We start from the raw sequence: 22,238 nt of genomic DNA, 5'->3' as shown, positions 1-22,238 counted from the left end.
ACATCCTTCCTATAGTGTAGCATCCAGAACTGCACACAGTACTCTCACTGTGGCCAAACAAATGTTTTATACAGCTCCATTATAACCTTCCTGTTCTTATGTTCAATACCTCTGCTAAGAAAGGCAAATATCCCATATGCCTTCTTAACAATCATATCCACCTGTCCTGCTACCTTCAGGGATCTATGAATATGCAGTCCCTTTGGTCCTCAGTATTTCCTAGCATCCTACCATTCATTGTGTATTGCCTTGCCTTGTTAGTCCCCCTAAAGTACACCACCTCACACTTTTCAGGTGAAAACCTTGAGGCTTACTGGATTGCATCAATGAATTGTTTTATCTGTTGGAGCTGTCAATCAGAGCAGTTCAAAATGTTGGAGTGTTATGGTAAGGTTATATAAGGCATTGGTGAGGCCGAATCTGGAGTATTGTGTACAGTTTTGGTCACCTAGTTACAGGAAGGATGTAAATAAGATTGAAAGAGTGCAGAGAAGGTTCACAAGGATGTTGCCGGGACTTGAGAAGCTGAGTTACAGAGAGAGATTGAATAGGTTGGGACTTTATTCCCTGGAGCGTAGAAGATTGAGGGGAGATTTGATAGAGGTGTATAAGATTTTGATGGGTATAGATAGAGTGAATGCAAGCAGGCTTTTTCCGCTGAGGCTAGGGGAGAAAAAAACCAGAGGGCATGGGTTAAGGGTGAAAGGAGAAAAGTTTAAAGGGAATATTAGGGGGGCTTCTTCACGCAGAGAGTGGTGGGAGTGTGGAATGAGCTGCCGGATAAAGTGGTAAATGCGGGGTCACTTTTAACATTTAAGAAAAACTTGGACGGGTTCATGGATGAGAGGGGTGTGGAGGGATATGGTCCAAGTGCAGGTCAGTGGGACTAGGCATAAAATGGTTCGGCACAGACAAGAAGGGCCAAAAGGCCTGTTTCTGAGCTGTAATTTTCTATGGTTCTATGGTTCTAAAATGGCTGTGCTACACCTGCTGCTCATTCAGGCAAAAAAAAATTATGAGTGAAAGTGACATCTCAAAGGAGTCTCACACATGTGGCTTTTAAGAGATAGTAAGGGCAATCACATCTGTAGAACGCAGTACTGCTGGAGCAGCCAGCCTCAAACCCAGTGATAATAGGTAAGTTACATTTGAAGTGTTTTCATCATGGAAACCTGGAAATCTCATTGAGGCCGGTGGGGTGCGCCTGGAAAATTGCAACGGCTTGACACCGGACACGATTCTCGTTTGACCTTGATGTCCAATTCAACAGACCATCACGATTCCCACCAGGGGCTAGCAGCCCTGGATTATTACCACCACGATCTCCCCCTAACAAAGCCATGCTGACTATCTCTGATTAATCCTTGTCTCTCCCAAGTGGAGATTAATTCTATCCCTCAGAATTTTTTTTCCAATAATTTCCCTACCACTGGTGTTTCACTCACCTTGTTTATCCCTACTTCTCTACTTGAGAGCCAGCCTGGACATGAGGGGCTGAATAGTCCACTTCTGTGCTGTAACCAATCTACGATTCTGCTCAGATCTAGTTACTTATCCAGATCAAATCAGCATGCTTGAATGTTTATAATTCTAGCTTCCAGCAGGATGGTTTAGTGGACATAATTTTTGTCTTGTGTCTACACTGAATTTATTTTGTAGAGTGGGGGAGTTGGTGGAGCAGGGCAGGGACAATGTTTATATCAGGTGTGTAAGTCAACCATGATTTGTTAGCATTCTTCCCTCTGAATTACAAGGTTCTGGTTTCAAGTCCCATTCCAGGTCCTCAGCACAAAAAGCAAGGCTGATACTCCAGTGCTGCAACACTGAGGGAGTACTGCACTTTCAGAGGTACCTTCTTTTGAATGAGGCTTTAAACTGAGGCCCCACCTGCCCTATGAGCACCATTTTGAAGAAGAGCAGGGGAGTTATCCTTGGATTCCTGGCAAATATCTATTCCATACAAATTGGTGGACACGTTTCTTGCATTACAACAGTGACTACACTTCAAAAGCACTTCATTGGCTTTCATTGCTTTGTACAGACGTACAGTCATCCTGAATATAAAGCAAATTTTCCTTTGTTTTCTCTTTTAATTGTTCTACCTTATTACAAGTCATTACAAGCCGATCAACAAAATAAGCCATGGCAACAATCACAGAGGCTTAAACCCTGAACATTGTCTCCATTGAAATGTCTATCAAGCTACTTTGAGAAAAATTGTGACTTCTCCCTTTCAAATGAGACATTAAAAAAACACTGCAGTTACTATATCTGTATCACTACAGTATTAGCCATACTTTGCTTACATCGCAGATCATTTAAACATTATACACAGATTCTCTTCTAGGAAACATTGACACATCAGATAACACTAGTAATCTAACATAGAAAATTGGTAGTTAATATATGTAAATGCATTTTGGATAATAAAGCAATATTGTGAATGTCAGAATTCCTGATCAACTCACTGGCTTTTTGGAGTCCTCTACTTCACGTATGCTGAGGTTTTCAAGAGGAATTATACCTCTGGGTTCTTTGTCCTGTGAAAGAACAATTATTTTAGAGCAAAACGAATGAATACATAACTTAAATATTAATGCAATCACATCGGAGAATAAATAACATTTCTTGCATTTTTAAGATTTGAGAAAATAATAATGGTCTTTCAACAGTTTCTATGAACCAAGGCAACACAGTCGTTAGCACTGTTGGCTCATAGCGCCAGGGACCTGGGTTCAATTCTGGCCTCAGGTGACTGTGTGGAGTTTGCACTCTCTCACTGTGTCTGCATGGGTTTCCTCTGGGTGATCTGGTTTCTCCCCACAGTCCAAAGATTTGAGGGTTAGGTTGATTGGCTATGCTTAATTGCCCCTTAGTGTTGGAGGGATAAGCAGGGTAATTACGTGGTTTTACAGAATAGGACCTAGGTGAGATTGTTATCAGTGCAAGCTCGATGTGCCAACTGGCCTCTTCTGCACTAGGGATTCCATGAAAAGATAAAACATGGGACAGTAATTGCTGGGCTGCTATTATGTTCATCCTTCTGATATTATGGGGAGGCAGTGGCGTAGTGGTATTGTCACTGGATTAGTAATCCAGAGACTACGGGCAAGATCTGGGGATTGGGGTTCAAATCCCACCACTGCAGATGGTGATATTTGAATTCAATAAAAGTCTGGAATTAAAAGTCTAATGATCACCATGGAACCATTGTTGATTGTTGTTAAAAACTCACTAATGTCCTTTAAAGAAGGAAAGCTGCCGTCCTTACCTAGTTTGGCCTACATGTGATTCCAGATCGACAGCAATGTGGTTGACTCTCAAATGCCCTCTGAAATGGGAGGCAGTTAGAGATGGGCAATAAATGCTGCCCAGCAATGCCCACATCCCGTAAAGGAATAATAAAAAGAAAGGTCACAGGCTTAGAAGGAGGCCCCCAGTCAACCTATGAAATGTTGAGGTTTTGGTGGTGAGGTGTGCATAGGAAGTATGGAAGGGAAAATAGGTTTTGCATTTGCATAGAAAAAGTTAGCGAACTCAATTTATATCTACTGATGATTTCTCCATTATTCCATAATCTTGCAAAATCTACCAAGATTTTCAAGACATTTTCAAGCAAAGTAGCTTACACTAACAAAAGGAGATCCTCTCTTACAGAGGAATTCAAACACAGTTACAGACTTTAAAAAAAACTTTCACCAATGTCTCAGAGTCTTAATCACCCAAGAGTAGTAGCTACTGGTAACACTATAAAAGTTACATAAATCTATTTCAGAAATTAATAAAATAAAAGCACCAAACCTAGCTGACAATTTGAAGGCATCAACAGCAGTATGTTACTTTCAGCCAGCGGTTCTGGTCTAATGCAAGTACCAAACATTATGTCTGGCCTTTGACAAGGGGTACACATTTCTGGAGTTGACAAGCGCAATAAAATTTCCCAACAAAGCCAGCAACCTCATTTTTTCAGCACCATTCTGAAACCTGCCCCTTGATCTGACTGCCTGCCCACAACTGATGCTGATCCATCATCATGGTCATCCCCTCCTCCACTCACATCTGTCAACTCCATTCCACTGCTGCCTGATCCTCAACTGTCCAAAACAAAGCCTGAAAGGTAATCGCCAACCCCCTCCCCACCCCCACCATTGCAACTGATGCCAAACCCTTCATCATGCTTGCCAGGAAGCATCCCCCAATGGTCCCTGGCTGCAGTGTCCTACTACTAGTCTTTCATCTGGCAAATGCCCAACCTGTCAATTTGACCAGCTGCAAGCAGAAACAAAAAGAAGCAAAACTTCTAAACTTAATGGCATTTGGCCTCAGTTACATTTGAGTGGTGCAAAGCTTTGCACCTTCATCACTGGACTGCACTTCCATAGTAGCTAAGGTATGGATTGGTACAAAACTTGAAAAAAATCAGGAAAATAAAAATACAAGAAAAAACCAAGGTATTCATCCTTTCTTTTAGCAAAGGAGCACAATTTAAATAAAAGGTTAATGACAATTATGAAAAATAGAAATTGGCCTAACTTACCGTGGTGTATTCAAAGTAGTACAAGCAGTTGTCAGTCAAAATAAACCAACGTCGCTTCCATGTTTTGACTCTTCCACCTGTAGTTTGACAAATGTGCATTTGGCAGAAAGAAAACAGAAAAAAAACTCAAAAGGTTCACAAGTTGTCATTAAGCTTAAGGCACAGCATAGCCTTTTGATTGTGTCTGGCTCCATATAGTGTAGCAATGTCATTTATCCAATCCCAAAATTCTGCATGCAATTGTGCCAATATCTCCAATTAAAAGAGTTTGTTATCTTTGAATCGTTATTGGCTTCTGAAATAGTGAAGAATATTGTGGAAGACCCGGAGCAGAAAGAATGACACAAAAAAGGCAATGCTTGGAGATGATAGCATAGAATGAGGTAGCATGTTTTGTATCCAAGTATGACAATACTTGTCATCCGTAGGATCAGTTTGAATGCCAAAGGCGCTTCTATAATACTGCCTCTAGAAAAAGGTAAATCAAAACTATAAAGAGAAGACAAAACATGAAAATATGAGCTGCATAGAATGAATTAATGGATAGAAACGTGGTTAATGAAAAATGATAATTGCGGAGCATGTCAAAGTTAGATCCTCTGGTTTTCGCCTTCTGAATGTACATTTGTAGTGTCTATTTTAATATCTTGTATTGCACATGATTAAATCAGTTGAAAGGCCATTTTGGATGAACAAAACTAAAGAATTAATATTTTACAGCTTACAATCCCCATCACTGGCTGCATGTTTTTCTGTACATTTAATATCAGAGTGAAGGAATAGTTATTATGCCATAAGATTTGACCATTTAAAAAAATACTATACTTTAATAATACGAACATAATGAAGGGAGGAAGTGACCTTCTCATTTCACGCCTTTGCGTTTGTATGCCTGAGACTCAGTGGGAATTAAAATTTGTTTCATTAGCTCTTAGCTGAGTTCTACTTTAAGTCCATGGTGTGAGAGAATATGAGGAGATCCAGGGCAATCATCTGTTGTACCTACTGGGGCAGGATGGCATGAAGGGATTGTTTGGAAATAGTATGTAGGAAATAAATATAGGAAAACTGAGGCACAGTAATTTAAAAAAATTAAATATCTACTGATATTGCAGACGTTCCAACAATTGGTCTTGATGTCAACATGTTACAAATAAACCAGTTTCAGATGATTACTAAGATAATTCAATGTTAATTTCCTGCAACAAGGCACATGAATAAGTGTCTCTGGATCAGTCATATCCCAATACAAACAAATTTTTTGCACGTTATATCATGACACAACATTCTTCTTCACTATTCAGATTGTTTCATGTGTCAGTTTGAAAGAAAGCTAGTAAGATAAAACTGAAATTTCCATGAGGCAAATTCAAATGGAATCCTTGATTAAGTATTTAATAGAACTCTTGTTATTTGAATTCAGGGAAATTAATTTTAAAACTATATGCATTATATCACGGATTAGACCAAAATCAAGACTGCATTACAATGACAGTACTGTAAAAATGGGGCATGGGAATACTTATGATTTTTATAATTTTTTAATGTAACTAATTATTTCTTGAAATATTTGAGAGGGATCAAGTGTCAGGAATTCAGTCAGAACTGTCTCAGAGTTCTACAAAGGGTTTTGGTCTATTCTTAATATAAAAGCATGTAAAGCTGTTAGAAGTTTTAAAATAATCCAGTCGTCAGAGCTTGTCTCTTGGAATTGTTCAGAAAGGAAATTCCTAGTTTTAAGTAAAATGTTGTCTCATCTACACAAGAGTTGGTGACCATCTGGGAAATGGGTTGGGTAACAGGGAATATATGTAACCATCTCAGATTTTGTTCCTTTTCCACTAAAAGGCTAGTTCATCATTTGAGCATCAGAGCTGAAAAAGCAGCAAATTCAAGATGCACCAGAGTTTCCTACAATGGATGGATAGTCTTTTTTTTGATAGATCTTCAAAGTTTTCTCTCCCCACGAAGTAATATTGGAATTATTAAGGTGAATGAACTTGTATTTCCTTTCATATAACAAAAGGAGGAAGAACTTTTCGTGCATACTTCTGAAATCCAGCAACACAATGCCAATACATTTTATTCTTCTACACCTACTGCCCAGTTTAAAAACAATAAACATTATTGTTTTAATGTACACAGAAGTATGTGTGGCATGTGGGTTTGCACTATCTTCTACGCAATGAATTCTTAGTTGCAAACGGGTTATCTATCTGTATGAAACAGTGGGTGCAAATGAAACACCACATCACATAAAAGGTGCGATAACCCACACTACTCTCAGCATCTTTTAAGTATTTAGGGGATACGCAAGAATAACTCATCCTAAAATGTTGTGTAAAAAGGAGAGTAAATAATGTAGGGTAGGTACTAAATACATCCAAATTCTTGATTTGGTCAAATTAGTAGATATTGCAACACTGCAGGCAATACCTGCTTGCATTTACAAAATATTTTAAAAAGTTGTTAACCTTTAAAGAAGAGGGTAACCTATGGTTTTTGCATTTCTTCCTTTGCAAATGTTCTGCTCAGACACATGGCTCATTATCTCTGAAACTGAAAGAATGGAATGGAATGGACACCACTCCCAGACAACCATAAGTTGTGCTTCCAGTTAGTCTCCAGGTAGGCTAATATCAATCGTCCTTCCATTGGATCTCACCAGGCAGAGTATAGAGCTAAGACTGGGGGCTTGAACATGTGCATCTCAACAGCACAGCAGTACACATTAGTGCTCCAATTTGCATCCGCACAGTACCATGTGAATGAAGACACATTTTAAAATTGTACTTAGACTGCAAGAAATGAAATATGGATAATGAATGTTTTGTATGTAGCCGAAATACAACATTGCAATAAACACCATAACCACTACCAATGCAGTTAATCAAAAATTGTTTTTTTTTTGTTTTGTAGTGTCAGGTCTAGTTTAACTCCACCTAGCTAATCTAACTCTCATTAGAAAATATAGATGTGACAAATGTATAATGCTGCCAGAAAGAAAACTTAGGCAGTTTACTAAAAGTCTAGTGAAAGAAAATAGTTTTTCATCAATTTAATATTTCTGCTCTTTTCCTGATGCAATACTCAAGTGCTGCATATAAAAGAAAACTCAAATACTTTACAGAGAACTGATGCTATCCATCCACTATAGTTAAAAAATGTTGCTGGCTGATGCCTCAAGCCACAATGAATTTCAGCTATTTTGTAAAAGAGAAAATATGGAATTTTTGCATTTGTGTTTGTAAATATAGATCTTACATTGAAAACTGGCACGGAAAAAAACTTTCATAATACTTTCTGGCTTTTTGTTTTGAAAATTAGTACTGTTACAGGGAGTGACAGATATATTTTAAGCTTGAAATTTTATAAGGTGCACTACTGGTCTGCTACCTTCGGAGACACCAAATGGACAGCAGGCAAACTTTCAATGGGTTTAAGAAAAAGTGAAAGATCAACAAACAGAATTGATCCATTCTGCAACTATTCAGTAACAGAACACTGCCAGAGCCTGAGACCAAATCACTTACCACCCCTTGGGGCTGAGATGAGTTTGTGTTGTGAGGGTCTTTAAACATGAAAATGATTTTATACGGTGATGGTGAAAAATATTTAAGTAAACAAATGTAATTATGTTTGTATAGTTGAAGAGAAAAAAGTGAATGGCTTATGATGTCCACCAATTGCACTGAATTGCATATCTTTAGCACATTTGTGGTTGTAAAGAAAAGTGTGGAATGTTTGATATTTTAAGCTTTTTATTTGCAAAAACCATACCAGATCAACAAAATGATTTTGTAATTAAACAATTAAATTTAACTGCCATTGCAAACTATTTCAAAGGGAAATTAATTCTGAGATGAACGTTTTGTTGAAAGTCCAGGCCCATAAAACCATGATACAGCAGGGAAATTTGTATTTGCACCTATTAGCATAGTTTTCTAGCAATCAGCAGCATGAGAATGGTTGTCAGGCCAGTTTGCCCATTGCACAACGGACAACTCATGAATGGTAGATCTATGCAAGATATTGTTGGAGCAGCCTAGTAATGACATGTCTCAAGATCTTCTATGCTAGGAATGAATTAATGTTCTGACCATCAAAGAGAATAACTGCAGGATGTTTAAAATCCAAAAGGAGCCATTTGATCAAAACAAAATCTTTGAAAATAATGAATGCTGAATAAAAAGCAAAAAAAACCTACTAGTGGTTAGAGTTCATTTTGTATTTTAATTGGTGTAAATTTAAATTATATTTAAGTTGAAGGACATAGCTGCAGAGTACTTGAATATTTTATTTTGCTAAAATATGTATGCATACATCAATCAGAAACATTTGTAGACCACCAATTTTGGGAGGAATAATCACACCAAAAGAAGCATGAGATTAACACAAATCTTTTCAAGTGGAAGATTTTCCTTTGCACAGCAAAAAAATGTGCACTCATGTTTAAGATAACAAAAAAAAAAATCAGATTAATATGTAATTGTGGGTTTTTAAATTCTAGTGCAGTTTAAATCATCCATATTCATAGTGTCACAGCACAGAAGGTAGCAATTCAGCCCATAAAGTCACTGCTGGCTCCTTGAAAGAGTAATACAATTAGTTTTTTCTCCTTTTTTCAAATTTTCCTCTCTATTCGGTTTTGTTCTTGGGACTTGGGCAATGCTGCATTACTTGCCCCTACCCATTTACCCCATTACAGTGATGTTGAATCTTCTCTTTAAACCCCCTGCAATCCTTTTGGTGAAGCTGTTCTCACAATGTTGTTAAGTATTAATTTCTAGGATATTGACCCCATGACAATGAAGGCATGACATGTGTGTGTCAGGGTGGTGTATGCTTTAGAGGGGAACTTGGAGATGATAATATTAATGTCCTGGACTAACTTAGCAATTAAAAATACAGGATAATGATCAAAAAAGATATAAACTAAATCTTGATTTATATATTTTTTTAAAAAATCACCCACAGATAACTGACTAGTGGACACAAACTGAAACTCTAAAAAAAAATTCCTATAAAGCAAGATTCTTGGCTCACTGGAAACTTATGGAATCTGATCCAATTTCTGTGTCACATTCTTAGTCCTCTTAAAAGTGAATACATATAATTTGCCTCATACTACTGTACCAAAGCCCTCTGTTTAATTTCAAGAGTCAAGCTTTCATTTTATCACACAGTTGTAAAATGTCTTATTAACCTTCACCACTACAGGCACCAGGTATTTCCACTTTTGAAACACTTCTTTTAATCTGCAGAACATTTAGGATGTGAAAATCAGTGGGGCAGTGCAAAAACAACTGTCGCTGTAAAACGAAAGGCCACAATTTGATCACCAAATAAAGCAACACAGCAATACAGTGGAAAACACCTAAATGCATAATACTAATGCAAACATTTGTTGTGCTTTTTGTTACATTATTGATATAAATAGATGCAGTGCAAAAAGTGGGATAGATGATATATTTGCACTTTAAAAAATAATAGCAACTAATTGAGATAAAAAGCACATATATACCAACCATATCACTATTTTTGGGATTCGATTTGGAACAGTTAGCATATGAAAATTTGCTTTCTTAAAAAGTGTATGCCTAGAAAGTTATGTATTTAAGAGTGGTCCACTGTATTGCTACCCATAAGCTCACACGTAGCAAATAGCTAACAAACACCCGCTAATGAAAGCAGCACGCCTCTACCACCAGCTGTAAGACAAAGACCAGCAGCACCCTGGGCACAATTAGCTACATGTCAGTATGGTACATACCTCCTGTGTGTATAAGGAAAGACAGCCAGTCATGTAACAACCAAACAGGGGGGGAAAAGAAAATTAAAAAGAAAACAAAATTAATTTTAGAAATTAACCCTTTGAGTATTAGAATTGCAGAAGTGACTTGATAAACTGACTTTAAAATGTGAGCATTCGAAACGATTTCTTTTTTCTCCATACTGGATTTTGCCTCGAAAAACCAGACAAAACATTTGGAATCTGTATCTTACCTTTTTAAGGGGTTGAATTTGAGGGTCAGCAGTGAGGCCACAACACTCATTGCTGACCTCCAAGAAATCTGTTCACAAAGATCTAGTGATTTCTATGGTGTTGATTTCCTTTCCCGACGTCAGTTTGTTTCTGGCGCCAAGATAAGGGGATCTCCAATCATTCAGCAATAATGGTGAAATTAAGCATCAAGAGTAAACAACAAATCACACTGAAGTATTCTCATAGGCAACAAACCAGGAAGTGTACACCATAGGATCCCTTCACTTTTAATTTTTGGATTTTACAGATAGCAAAACAAATGACTGGGACATACTCATGGGATTAAGGTAAGGTATCATAAACAAACTTTAATCTTTGGAAACCTGTGGCATTTCTCATCATGGTGGAGGAATTTGACATTCAACAAATGCAAAATTACTTTTTCAGGGTTAATGAGAATATTTTGCAGCAATTATGAACTTAGTATATGATTCGGAGTTCATTACACCTCATTCAACAAGTTGTAGCCTTTTCAAAAGTTTTATAGCGTCTAAGAACATAAGAACAGAAGTTCCTGGCAATTCAATGGTTTCTAATTGATTGCAACCTGGGGAAGCTCAACCACAACAGAAACATTGATCGCAATTTCTGTACTTTTTATATAATTGTGCATGTGTGGACTGCAGGGCCAGGATTTTATATCCCTTCCTGCCTTTCAGAGGAGTGATGACAGCAAAACACTGACCATTTGACCGTCATTACTTCCACAAAATCCAGGTCCAGGTCATGTAAATTTTCTAAATCTTTTAAGTATTTTGTGATATCATGTTTTCGTTCTATTAGGTGATTGATAATTCCACACATATGAAAATCAGTTGAATGTTACAGAATTCATTTAAAGAGCTCTTAAAGATGCACAAAACACCATACTGATAACAGTGAACAGACTGGGGCAATTTGGAACCCGTGTTCACCGTGAGCATAAACGTGGGCTCAAAATACTGCAAGAGTTGGAAAACCAGATTCTTGCCAGCGAGATCTCATTTTCTGATTTTCCATACTCCTCACTGGTGATGTAACGAGGTTCTCGTCATTTAAGTATATTTTAATATAATTAGTAGGCTTCCCCACCATATGTTTCCCCAAATAAAGAACTTCCCCCATCACCAATGTGACAATGTCAGTGAGGTTTATGACAGCTTTTGCAAAATACGAAGCAGTTAAGAACCCCCCGCTGGGGACACAAAGGCAAGTATAGCTCCCCATCCACCACCCCCCCCTCCCCCCGAGCGTGGGGGAATGGGGGAGAGTGACACACCTGGACAGTGCCCTGGCACTGTCACCCTGACACTGCCTGGGGGTGGGCCTCTGGGGAGCTCCCTGTGAGGGAGTTCCCTTCTGTGTGGGGGAGAGGGAGTTGACACCTTTCTTGTGTTGGTGTGGTGTTGTTGCCCTGGTGCGAGTGGGTTATCCCGGTGCTCATGAGGGGGGGGGGGGGGGGGGTAGAGGGACGGGACAGGACGGGGGGACCTTAAACATGGAGTTGGGTGCCCCCAATCTCTTTAGAGCCAGCTCAATCAAGCCCTGCCCTGCCAACGAGACAGCAAAAACCATGCCCTCAGATTTTCTGAGCACAGACGTCAGAGAATCTGAAGAGAAAACTCAACTGTGTAGCTGGAAAACTACACGCCAGTTTTCTCACCCAGCCAGCACTCTGTGCACAGAGTGCAAAGTTCCGCCCATCATCTCTCTACTGGGAAATTCCAGACGATTATGTTTTGAGTACTTTGTGGAAAGACTGCTGTAACTACTCTTTATCAGTGGACTGTACTTTATTTTTTTTAAATGAGTTTTCAATGTTGTTCTATGTTTTGGTACACACAGTCACCCAAAAAATCCATTTTTGGTTAATCCAGCAAGGAAGTTAACTGCTGCTCATTTTGGGACTTTTAATGTCCACAATTACCCAATGAAGCAGCATATCAGTTTATAAATAAGTAGCATTCACTGACAAAGAGAAACTTGATTCAAATGGGAAAATTGCTGCATAGATATTGAACAGAGGTTGAACTTATGCCATCAGTACACAAGTAAAGAATTCAAGTGTGGTATCAATAGATTGTTCATTTTTTAAGTAATTAATACTTTAGCTGTACATTGTTGCAAGGCAAATGGAGGAAGTAATGAAAGAAAACTAAATAAACTATATTTCTTTATATTGCTACTACTTACTTTGTAAATTTCAATTATTTAACAACGTCAAATACAGTCAATTCCATATTAAATATTGTCAGATTACAGAGTCACAACTGTATTCTAAGGCACTTCTGCATCCTTTGGATATTCTATTTTGTCTCATTCAAATTCTCTTGCCAGATGTGTGCGCAGATGCCACACTGGATCTCTCAAAGGGTTAAAGAAAAGAAACAAAATTCGAAACATAAGGCAAAAACAAAATTATTGAAATTTATATAAGAAGCAAAATTAAAAAATATATACTTTTTCTATGTATTGTAATTGTTGAAACCAACCCAGCTCGTCAGAATAGTCTGCACAAAAATCATTCTGTTCTCAGTTAAGGACAATTGTCTATGTATTCAATATACCAGGGATACCTTGGTAAATGTTTCACAAAGTGACTGCACCCCCAGAGTAATAATAAATCAAATTATCATTGGTGTTTCTAACAATGGTGCTAAATAATATTGGTGCAATTGATGTCATAGTGAATGAATTGTAATACAATGAATTGAAGACACCTATAGACCCAAGGTAATAAATAAAATGGTGTTCTCAATGGCAGTTACTGTTCCTCAACCAAACTTTCAAAATTTGAACTATGTTACATAAACTACTTATACATATTTCAACAGTATCAAACCCAAATATTCATTTTAGCTTATACATAGTTAATTGCAGATTTCTAGCATAACATAAGAACAACTTTAAATTTTAGAAGCTGATAAAATCTTTGAACTTTCCTGATGTTGTAAATCCACCACCACTTAGTAGCAAAAGAATACTCAATATTTACATTCATCACTGAAGTTTTAGAATTAACATATTAATATGATTTAATCATAAAGTTAAACATGTAGTTCATTCCTCAGTGGAGGAAATTAGTCTTGTACGCATCACATGAAGGATGCCATTGTGGGATATAGTATATATTTCCCTCTTCTGTCAACTAATGCCAACGTCAAGCACTCCCAGGTTAGAGGAAGGCGAAGTACAATTTGATGTTGAGGAAAGCTTCCTCTCCTCTTCCCCAATATCAGCTAGATACCTACAACCATACAAATAACTTTTCTGCACCTCACACTATCCATCTTTGCTGCCTTTCTGGGCAAACCCGTCTAGTCGTCTACTCCCTTAAACTCACATGCAGGAATGTGTTGACATTTTAGTTCATATTTCTTTTCCATTATTCTAGCTGTTTAGGATTTAGTGAGTTTGGGTCTGATTTTAATTTATTCAAATGTAGAGCTCCATAAGTGCACATTTGTAAGAAAGATAAAATAAACCTATCAACTTTTTTAGAAAAGCCTGAGAAATGTAGAACTGTTTGACTTGACTGGTGCATTTCATGAATGAACGATAAGTCTAAAGCAACTGTAAAATATCTTCAAGGCTTTTTCCTGGTATTTTGTTTCTTCATACATACAGTAAAGAAACAAAGAAAGACTTACATTTATGCAGTGCATTTCACAATCTCAGGACGTTCCCAAGCATTTTAAAGCCAAAGAAGTATTTAAAGTTTATTCACTAGTGCCACAATAAGGCTTACATTAACAGTGCAATGAAGTTACTGTGAAAATCCCCCAGTCGCCACACTCCGATGCCTGTTCAGGTACACTGAGGGAGAATTTTAGCATAGCCAATGCACCTAACCAACATGTCTTTCGGACAGTGGAAGGAAACAAGTAGGCTTACATTAACACTGAAAATCCCCTAGCTGCCACATTCTGGCACCTGTTCGGGTACACTGAGGGAGAATTTAGCATGGCCAATGCACCTAACCAACACGTTTTTTGGACTGTGGGAGGAAACCAGAGCACCCGGAGAAAAACACGCAGACACGGGGAGAATGTGCAGACTCACACAGACAGTGACCCAAGCCGGGAATCGAACTCAGGTCCCTGGTACTGTGAGGCAGCAGTGCTATCCACTGTGCAACCGTAGTTTTATTTAAAAGTGTAGGTGCTGCCATAACACAAGGTGGCAGCCAATTTGCAAACAGCAAGTTCCCACCAGGAGCAATATATTAAATGACCAGATATCTGTTTATTTAGTGATATTGGTTGAGAAATAAATCTTAGCTTGGACACTGGATAATTCCCCTGGTCCTCTTTGAAAAATACCATGAGATCTTTTATGTCAAACTGAGAGAGCAGACAGGATCTTAAGTTAATGTCTCACTGAAAAGGTGACACTTCCAACAGTACATGACTCCGTCAGTACTGCACTGAAATAATAGCCACATTTTTTGTACTCAGATCCCCAGATTGAAAATTAAATCTACAGCTTTCTGACTCAAAGCCATGGGTGGTATCAACTGAGCCAAAGCTGGCACATTACTGAATATTTCTTAGAATATAAAATAATTAAAAGCACTGTAAATGAATTTTCTTTCATTTAATTTTGATTGAAAATTTGGATCTACATACGGTATACTGCTTTACCGTAAACTTTAAACTGTTATGTATCTATTAAGTTAAAACTAAAACAGCTCTTTAATTCTTATCTATTTTCTTAAGTACTATACACCATCTAAAATAAAATAAAACAATTCTATAATGCTACAAAACAGTGTAATCTGAAACAGTTAACCAAAATATTTTATTCAAAGAAAGTATGGATTTATCTAAACACTTTTATAACAAAAGGCATTTTCAACTGCAAACATGCATCTTGGACATTGCTTTCAAACCTTGTATTAGGTATTTCTCAATTTTTCAATTTGAGCAATGCATTCAGAAATTAAGAGTATGCGGCTACATTGGATTTGATTACGCTCACTTTAATTTCTGCTCTTTGGATAATATACTGTTTGTTTAGTGGAGCAAATATTTACTTAAACTGGAGCATTGATTAAGATTAATTTTGAAGGTGGCAAGTTAGTGTTCCTCATGGCCATTATCCTCACTTAACCAACAATACTTTAAAGTATGTTTTACTTTTTAAATGCTACATGGTTGGACTAAGGTATTTTTGGCATGCACAAGTAGATTTTCATATTTCTCACTATAAAATATGGATAAGCTTCAAATCCAAGGACCAGAGATTTTCGACTTCTACACTAACACACTCTACAAACTAATCCTTCCTTTCAGGTTATCTTTTATGAAACTCAATTCAAACTCTTGCGTGCTCACCAGAAAATAAAAGGTTACACTTACTATCCACTTACAATGTCTGGGCACATTTATTAAGTAATATTAAATAATCTCAGATGTATTGAATAGTAAAGGACTTAAGTTTACGGAACCCAAATGGTGAAGGCCCAATTTACGTGACCAGATCTGAATGAATTCAAACGATATACCAAGATATTCTGTATTAAACTCTATATGTGCTGTTTTCTCTTGTGGAATAAAGTTGTCCAAAAAGATAAGCATCAGCTCAGACAGAGACGATTCAAGTTTTTACTGCAAGTGGAACTTCAGAACCACAGAACTGTTTATAGAAATTCAGTGAAAAGCTGATCCCATTTTTACAATGGTTCCAAGATTTAAGCTGTAATTCATGTTAGTGGTATTAGAAGAGCAATTAATGTGTTTGTATGCCATCCTTTGGTGTCCTGACTTAACACAGCTACTAACTAATTTATAATTGATTTTTCTAAATTAATAATATGGTATTGATTTATATAGAGAGGAAGGTTTAGACAGTTTTAGTAAAATTGTGGTACACATTGTGTAGAATTAGAAATGAGATTAAACAATAATGGACATTTAATGGAGGAAGAATGTAGAGAGAAATGGCTCATAATGAAAGTCAAGAAGTGCCTATAATTAATATAGTGTTCACCAAATTTCATAAAAAGGCTTGATCAACAGATTTAGTAGTTGAATTAGGCCTAGGCCCTTCAACTTCTCAGTATAATTGGTTATTTATTAAAATGAATGCACAATTAAACATCTCGCAAATTTGACCTGCAGATTTTTTAAAGTACTAGTCAATCTCCAGTAATGCTGCACAGGGAAGAGAGAAGACTATACTTGGTCTTTGGATGATGCAGGATAGTGAGAACATAACTTAATCAAAGAGCCTATGTTCCCATTTTAAAATCATAGGCCAAGTTGGCAGGTGGACCCAGGAGTGCTGTTCCCAGCTCATACACCTTCCACAATCATTGTTGGCCTGATGGCCAATTAATAGCCACTTACAGGACTCTTCCTGCTGCCATTGGGATCTTCTCTGCAGCAGGTGGAGACCAGCAAAGTATGAAGCCCAGTATTGTTCACTACCCAAACTGGTGGTGGACGGGGGTGGGTATCCTGTTCACAAGTCACCTATGCCTTTTGGAGGTCCCTAATGTCTTCCCACCCTCACATTTCTGCTGTCCCCGTTTCCTATGTGCCCCAGCTCCCACTACTCTTGCCAGCCTCGCCCCAGCAACACCCAGCCATGTATCTTCACATCTAGTTCCATCAACAATTGCCAATGTGGATTAGATGAAGTTCCAGCTGTGTCCACCACTCCGTGACCCTGCTGATACCAGAGAGCTGCCGGTCATTTGATTGGCCAGCAACTCTTGGGATCTTCCCAGATGGCGGTGGAAGGCTTGCTCAAACCAATTGTCTGCCTGACAACCATTATATGGCTGCAGGGAAAGCAGGTGAAATCTTTTCTCTGGTTTGGGGAGCTGGGAAGCCCAACCATATGTTCTATTAATTTACATAATGGGTGTAAAACTCGCCAGCTTCACAGATGCCCAGCACCAGCTGGGGGCTATACTTCACTGTGTGTTTCATGCACTGTGCAGTTTTGTTTTTGAAAAGCAGTAGTGATTTGCACCATTGTGACGTCATGCTGCAGCGGGGGGAGGATACATCATGGGAAGATGCTGTGGCATCAAGCCTGGTAACCATTTTATAATATTATAGAATTTATGGAAATCTCTGGCAAGGGAAGGGGATGATCTCAAACTGAGATCTTGCCGGCGTAAATCACATTTTTGTCCGCTCGCAAGATTTAGCAGTCATTACGGGATTTGTGCCTAAAGCTAACGGGATTGCTAAATCATGGCGAATGTAGTTTGATTGTATATTATTTATAGTTAAATTGTACAGCAATTTGGGAACCTGCAAGTAAAAGATATGCTACCATATTTTATATAATTGTAGATTGCCTAAATATTGTTGGCTGCACAAGTTATGATAGCATTAGTTATATCACTTTCCTTGCTACCATAGAGAATAAAATCAGTGCTGACTCAAACATTAACCTGTAAAGAAATGTAAATTGACACGATCCTGTTCAGAAAAAAATCCCGATTTAAAGAATACCCTAATATGAAATGTATTACTTTGGGTATTGAGATATAAAATCTACGAGAACCCATTTAGGGAAATTACTGGTTTAAAGGGTCTACTTGAATTGTATTCACATCAGACTAGCTTAGCATAACCATCGAGCATGGGCAGCATGGTGGCACAGTGGTTAGCACTGCTGCCTCACTGCACCAGGGGCCCAGGTTCGATTTCCGGCTTGGGTCACTGTCTGTGTGGAGTTTGCGCATTCCCCCCCCCCCCCCTGGTCTGCGTGGGTTTCCTCCGGGTGCTCCAGTTTCCTCCCACAGTCCGAAAGACGTGCTGGTTAGGTGCCTTGGCCAGGCTAAATACTCCCTCAGTGTATCCGAACAAGCGCCGGAGTGTGGCTCCTAGAGGATTTTCACAGTAACTTCATTGCAGTGTTAAAATCAGCCTACTTGTGACTAATAAAAAACTTAACTTTACTTTTAGTATCAAAAATCAATTATTCAACTTCATCCTGGTAATATTATTAGAACATATAACTTGTTGTTTAAGTACCAGTTTTTCTCAGGGTGACAGGCTTATCAAAAGATGTGAGTTGCTAAACTTTAGTTTGATTTGAAATATGTGGAGGGTGGTCAGGTCTAGTCATCATTTGTCCTACTACCATTTCAACCAGAGTCGTGAAAAGTGCTTTACTTTTATTGGATTATAATGGTTATAGTAAAAGTATTAATTTTAACAATATGTGCTTGTATAATTTCAATATATTAAAGTTCCAATGCCTAAGTACTTATACTGCTTCTTTTCACCAAATTATTTTCTACAAGCTACTTCCACAAAATACACCAACATATTTTCACAACACAGAATTCAATAGATTTATGGTAATGAAATGATAATGTCACTGAAGAAAGTAGATCTACTAAAACGAGAAATAACCCACCTAACTTGAGGAGCCAGCCCTCTCTATCCGGGTTGAAAAAGGTATGGGTCAGGTCATTGCCATCATCTTCTGGAATTTTGAAGGGTTCATTCTTAATACTTTCATACAGATTCTGTTAACAAATGACGACATTATTTATTTTGCATTATTGACTCTAACAGGGTTAAAATAATATTTTTTCCCCAAACTTTAAATATGCAATATTATAAATATTTAAGCCTCTGGCTGAATTTACATGTCTAGGTTACCACAGTTGCCAACAAGTATACTTAGACCAGGTTTACGAGGACTTGTGAATTTGGCTAACATTTTCACATCAAAGTCTGACCTGGTTGCAAGTCAGTCTTCATAATCCAAGCTTTCAGTTGTTGGAAAACCGGTTTGGATAAAAAGGCTGTTTCATTGGCTGAAAACAAATGAAAGCTATCCTAATCTCAATGAATGGGTGATGTGAGAGACACACCAACAATCAGTTAAGTTCAGGATTTAAAAAAACCTAAAACAACATAATCAAAATTGAAATAAAACAGTACCTCCTAAATTAACATTGTCGCAATTAAATTTGTTTTGCTTTAATGTTAACAAAAATAGTCAGTATATCCATTTAACGTTGCCAGTTTCACTTTAATGTTATTTGCCACACATCCTCTTCTGCAGCCTGTTCACAAAACATTTCCCCCAGTGCTTCTGCTCTCCTGTGCTGACCTCGCCTTCCGCCCTTTCTCCCTGACCTCACCTCCTGCGTTTGGACTTCGATCCTACCTCCTGTCCTTGTTCCCCGACCTCGTCTCTTGCCTTTGAACCTGGGCCTCACTTCCTACCCTCTGTTACTGCCCTAGGACCTGTGGTATCCTCTTCCTTCTCTTGGCTGCTCACTCTGTCGCTGTCTCTGATTCTACCTTTGCTCGTGCTGAAAGCTCACTTAAGTCCTGGGCTCCACTTGGTGGCAGAGGTTGGTCAGTGCAGGTGGCTCAGCTGATAACTGCACTGATCTTTGCCACTAGGTGGAGCCTGGTTAATCTACAGAGTACTGCAGTGCATGAGTGTATTTTCTTTACACGGTGTCTCCTGCCAACAGAGATGGGCACTGATACCCGACAGAACACACACTGGCCCACGCATGCACAGAGAAGCAGCAACGTTACTCCACTGTGCCCAGTCCAGCCTGCCAGTACCCCTCTGCGCATGCAGCAAATAAATTGCCATGTGTACACACATTGACATCAGTGTGTCCTCGCGTAACTATTTCACATTAATGGCTCCATCGAGGAGCTGGTGTTTAATGAGATTTGCATTTGCCTTTTTACTGGTTGTTGGAGTAAATTAAAAGTCTGCTACACTGCAACTGCTTTTTTGGCATGTGCTAATGATAAATTTTGTGCAGAGCAGTCCTCCTGTTGAAGACAATGAGAGAGCAATCCGGGCAGATCTCTGTCCTGACAACTTTCACCCATATTCGCGTTGAATATATATTCATTTAGTTAAGTTTAGTCATTTTCTCCATCTAGTGAATTAAGAACTGTGATGTTAAATTTATGGAGCCATAAGGACAGATAAAAGCATGCTGCCGCCTAAAATATAGCTGTGATGATTGGAGCAGCGCCATATTTGGTCCTGGCCATTGCCTACACTGTCACAATGATGTCACAGAGTAACACACTTGAACAGCACATGCATGGCCTTTTTTATTGAATACTGTATTGTATTTATTTTAAATTTATTGAAGCATTTTCTTTTGCAAGTTATTTCAGCTAGGACTGCACAATGCTGCTTGAGCGGCACCGTATTTCAACTTGTACATTGTTTTTTCGGGGCAAGAACTGCCTTAAGGAACTTAACTCTTGCTTTAACATTCATTTGTATGGGAATCTATGATTCCCTTAAAGCTATTTCACTTAACGTTATGATTTTCAGGAACGCAGCCACAACTTTAAGTGAGAACTTACTACAGCGAGAGAATAGGGGAAAGGATAGAACAGATGGTGAAATAAACAGCAGCCTAAGCAAAGGTAAAATATTTTTATCTTCATTTTTTTTGGTGCATTATTTCTATAATTGATGGTTGATAAAATAAAGCTATTTTTATTATTGTGGCATTGTTTGGTTCAGTATCTCAACTGGGTTTTTCTGAACTTGACGGCATTGTACGGTCTCCAAGATACACCAATGAATCTATTCAAATTGCTAATTTCACCACTGAAAGTATACAATACCCCACCATTCAACCCCCACCCATCTCCAAGTACAAAATTAGTAATCAATTGTAACACTAACTCGTAGGAGTTCTTCAGGTAAATCACCACCATCATTTATGCCTCTATTCATAAGAATGAACCTCTCCACACTGGGTTTATCCTTAACGTTTGGATTGTGTAGACTGGTATTCAACATAATAATAGCAAAAGATAACACGTAACATGTATCTGCAAAAGAAAACTGCACTTTAGTTTTCAACAGTGCAAAAGTTTGAAAACAATTTAGCAAAGAAACATTCACATAATGACTGTTACAAGAGCACATATGAAGAATGATGTAGGGTACTTTCTGAAATGTGCTGAGACATGAAAAAAGATGCAATTATTGTAAACTGAAAATGTAACAATGCACTAATTTACAGAAAGCTTCAGTTTTGGGGAAATGAAATTGTATTAACAGTAAAAATAGAAATGTCTGTTAATTTTGTACAGCATAATTACAAAGCACAATGACTGATAAAATCTACAATTTTGTCGATAAAATGAAAAAGTAAATGCAAAAAGAACTTGTTTACAAAAGAACTATCGCCTTATGCTACATCAGTGTTTTCCCTAGAAACTATTGATATTAATATTTGCAAAGTTATTTTCTATCCATCTCTCCTTCCCTTTCTACCCTAAATATATAAATCTCAAAGTAGTGATTCCATAAATTTAAACATTTCACAACATTTAAATATTTGATCGAGTGTTCAAATAAGAATACTTAATTGTACTTAATTATTTTATTTCAAATTAACACAGTAAATAGATTACAAATTATTGTTGAAGTAACTGGGAGCAACGCACAAGATATCACAAACTTACCAGTAGACTGAAAGACTCCAGGGTTGCATTGACAGTATCGCTGTGCAAAAGCTTCCATCATTCGATCAATTTTCTGCGCCTCTCCAGGTAACCGGAAGCTCCATAAGAATTGCCTAATGTTTGTATATTTTTAAACAAATATTTTTGATTATATTCCTCATACTCAGATTTGAGATTTTAATTTACATCCTGTCATTTGATGATTGAATTAAAAATAATCACATGTACC

General features: G+C 37.8%; 1 protein-coding gene across 6 annotated transcripts in view; it reads right to left on the bottom strand.

Annotated features, from left to right (window-relative positions):
* cyth1b (cytohesin 1b) overlaps positions 1 to 22,238 on the bottom strand; it is a 254,482-nt gene that overhangs the window by 8,716 nt on the left and 223,528 nt on the right. For 4 of the 6 annotated variants that reach the window (XM_078225678.1, XM_078225674.1, XM_078225677.1 and 1 more), the window contains exons 7-11: positions 22,010 to 22,122; positions 21,222 to 21,370; positions 18,948 to 19,059; positions 4,538 to 4,614; positions 2,469 to 2,540 (exon numbers count right to left, since the gene is read on the bottom strand). In XM_078225678.1, coding sequence (XP_078081804.1) covers positions 2,469 to 2,540; positions 4,538 to 4,614; positions 18,948 to 19,059; positions 21,222 to 21,370; positions 22,010 to 22,122 — 523 coding nt within the window. Of the gene's footprint in view, positions 1 to 2,468; positions 2,541 to 4,537; positions 4,617 to 10,310; positions 10,314 to 18,946; positions 19,060 to 21,221; positions 21,371 to 22,009; positions 22,123 to 22,238 lie in introns of all 6 variants that reach the window. The other 2 variants (XM_078225676.1, XM_078225675.1) reach the window with 2 other exon arrangements.

Source organism: Mustelus asterias, chromosome 12 (assembly GCF_964213995.1).
Source record: "Mustelus asterias chromosome 12, sMusAst1.hap1.1, whole genome shotgun sequence".
Classification (NCBI taxonomy): Eukaryota; Metazoa; Chordata; class Chondrichthyes; order Carcharhiniformes; family Triakidae; genus Mustelus; species Mustelus asterias.
This window is presented reverse-complemented; position numbering and strand designations above follow the sequence as displayed.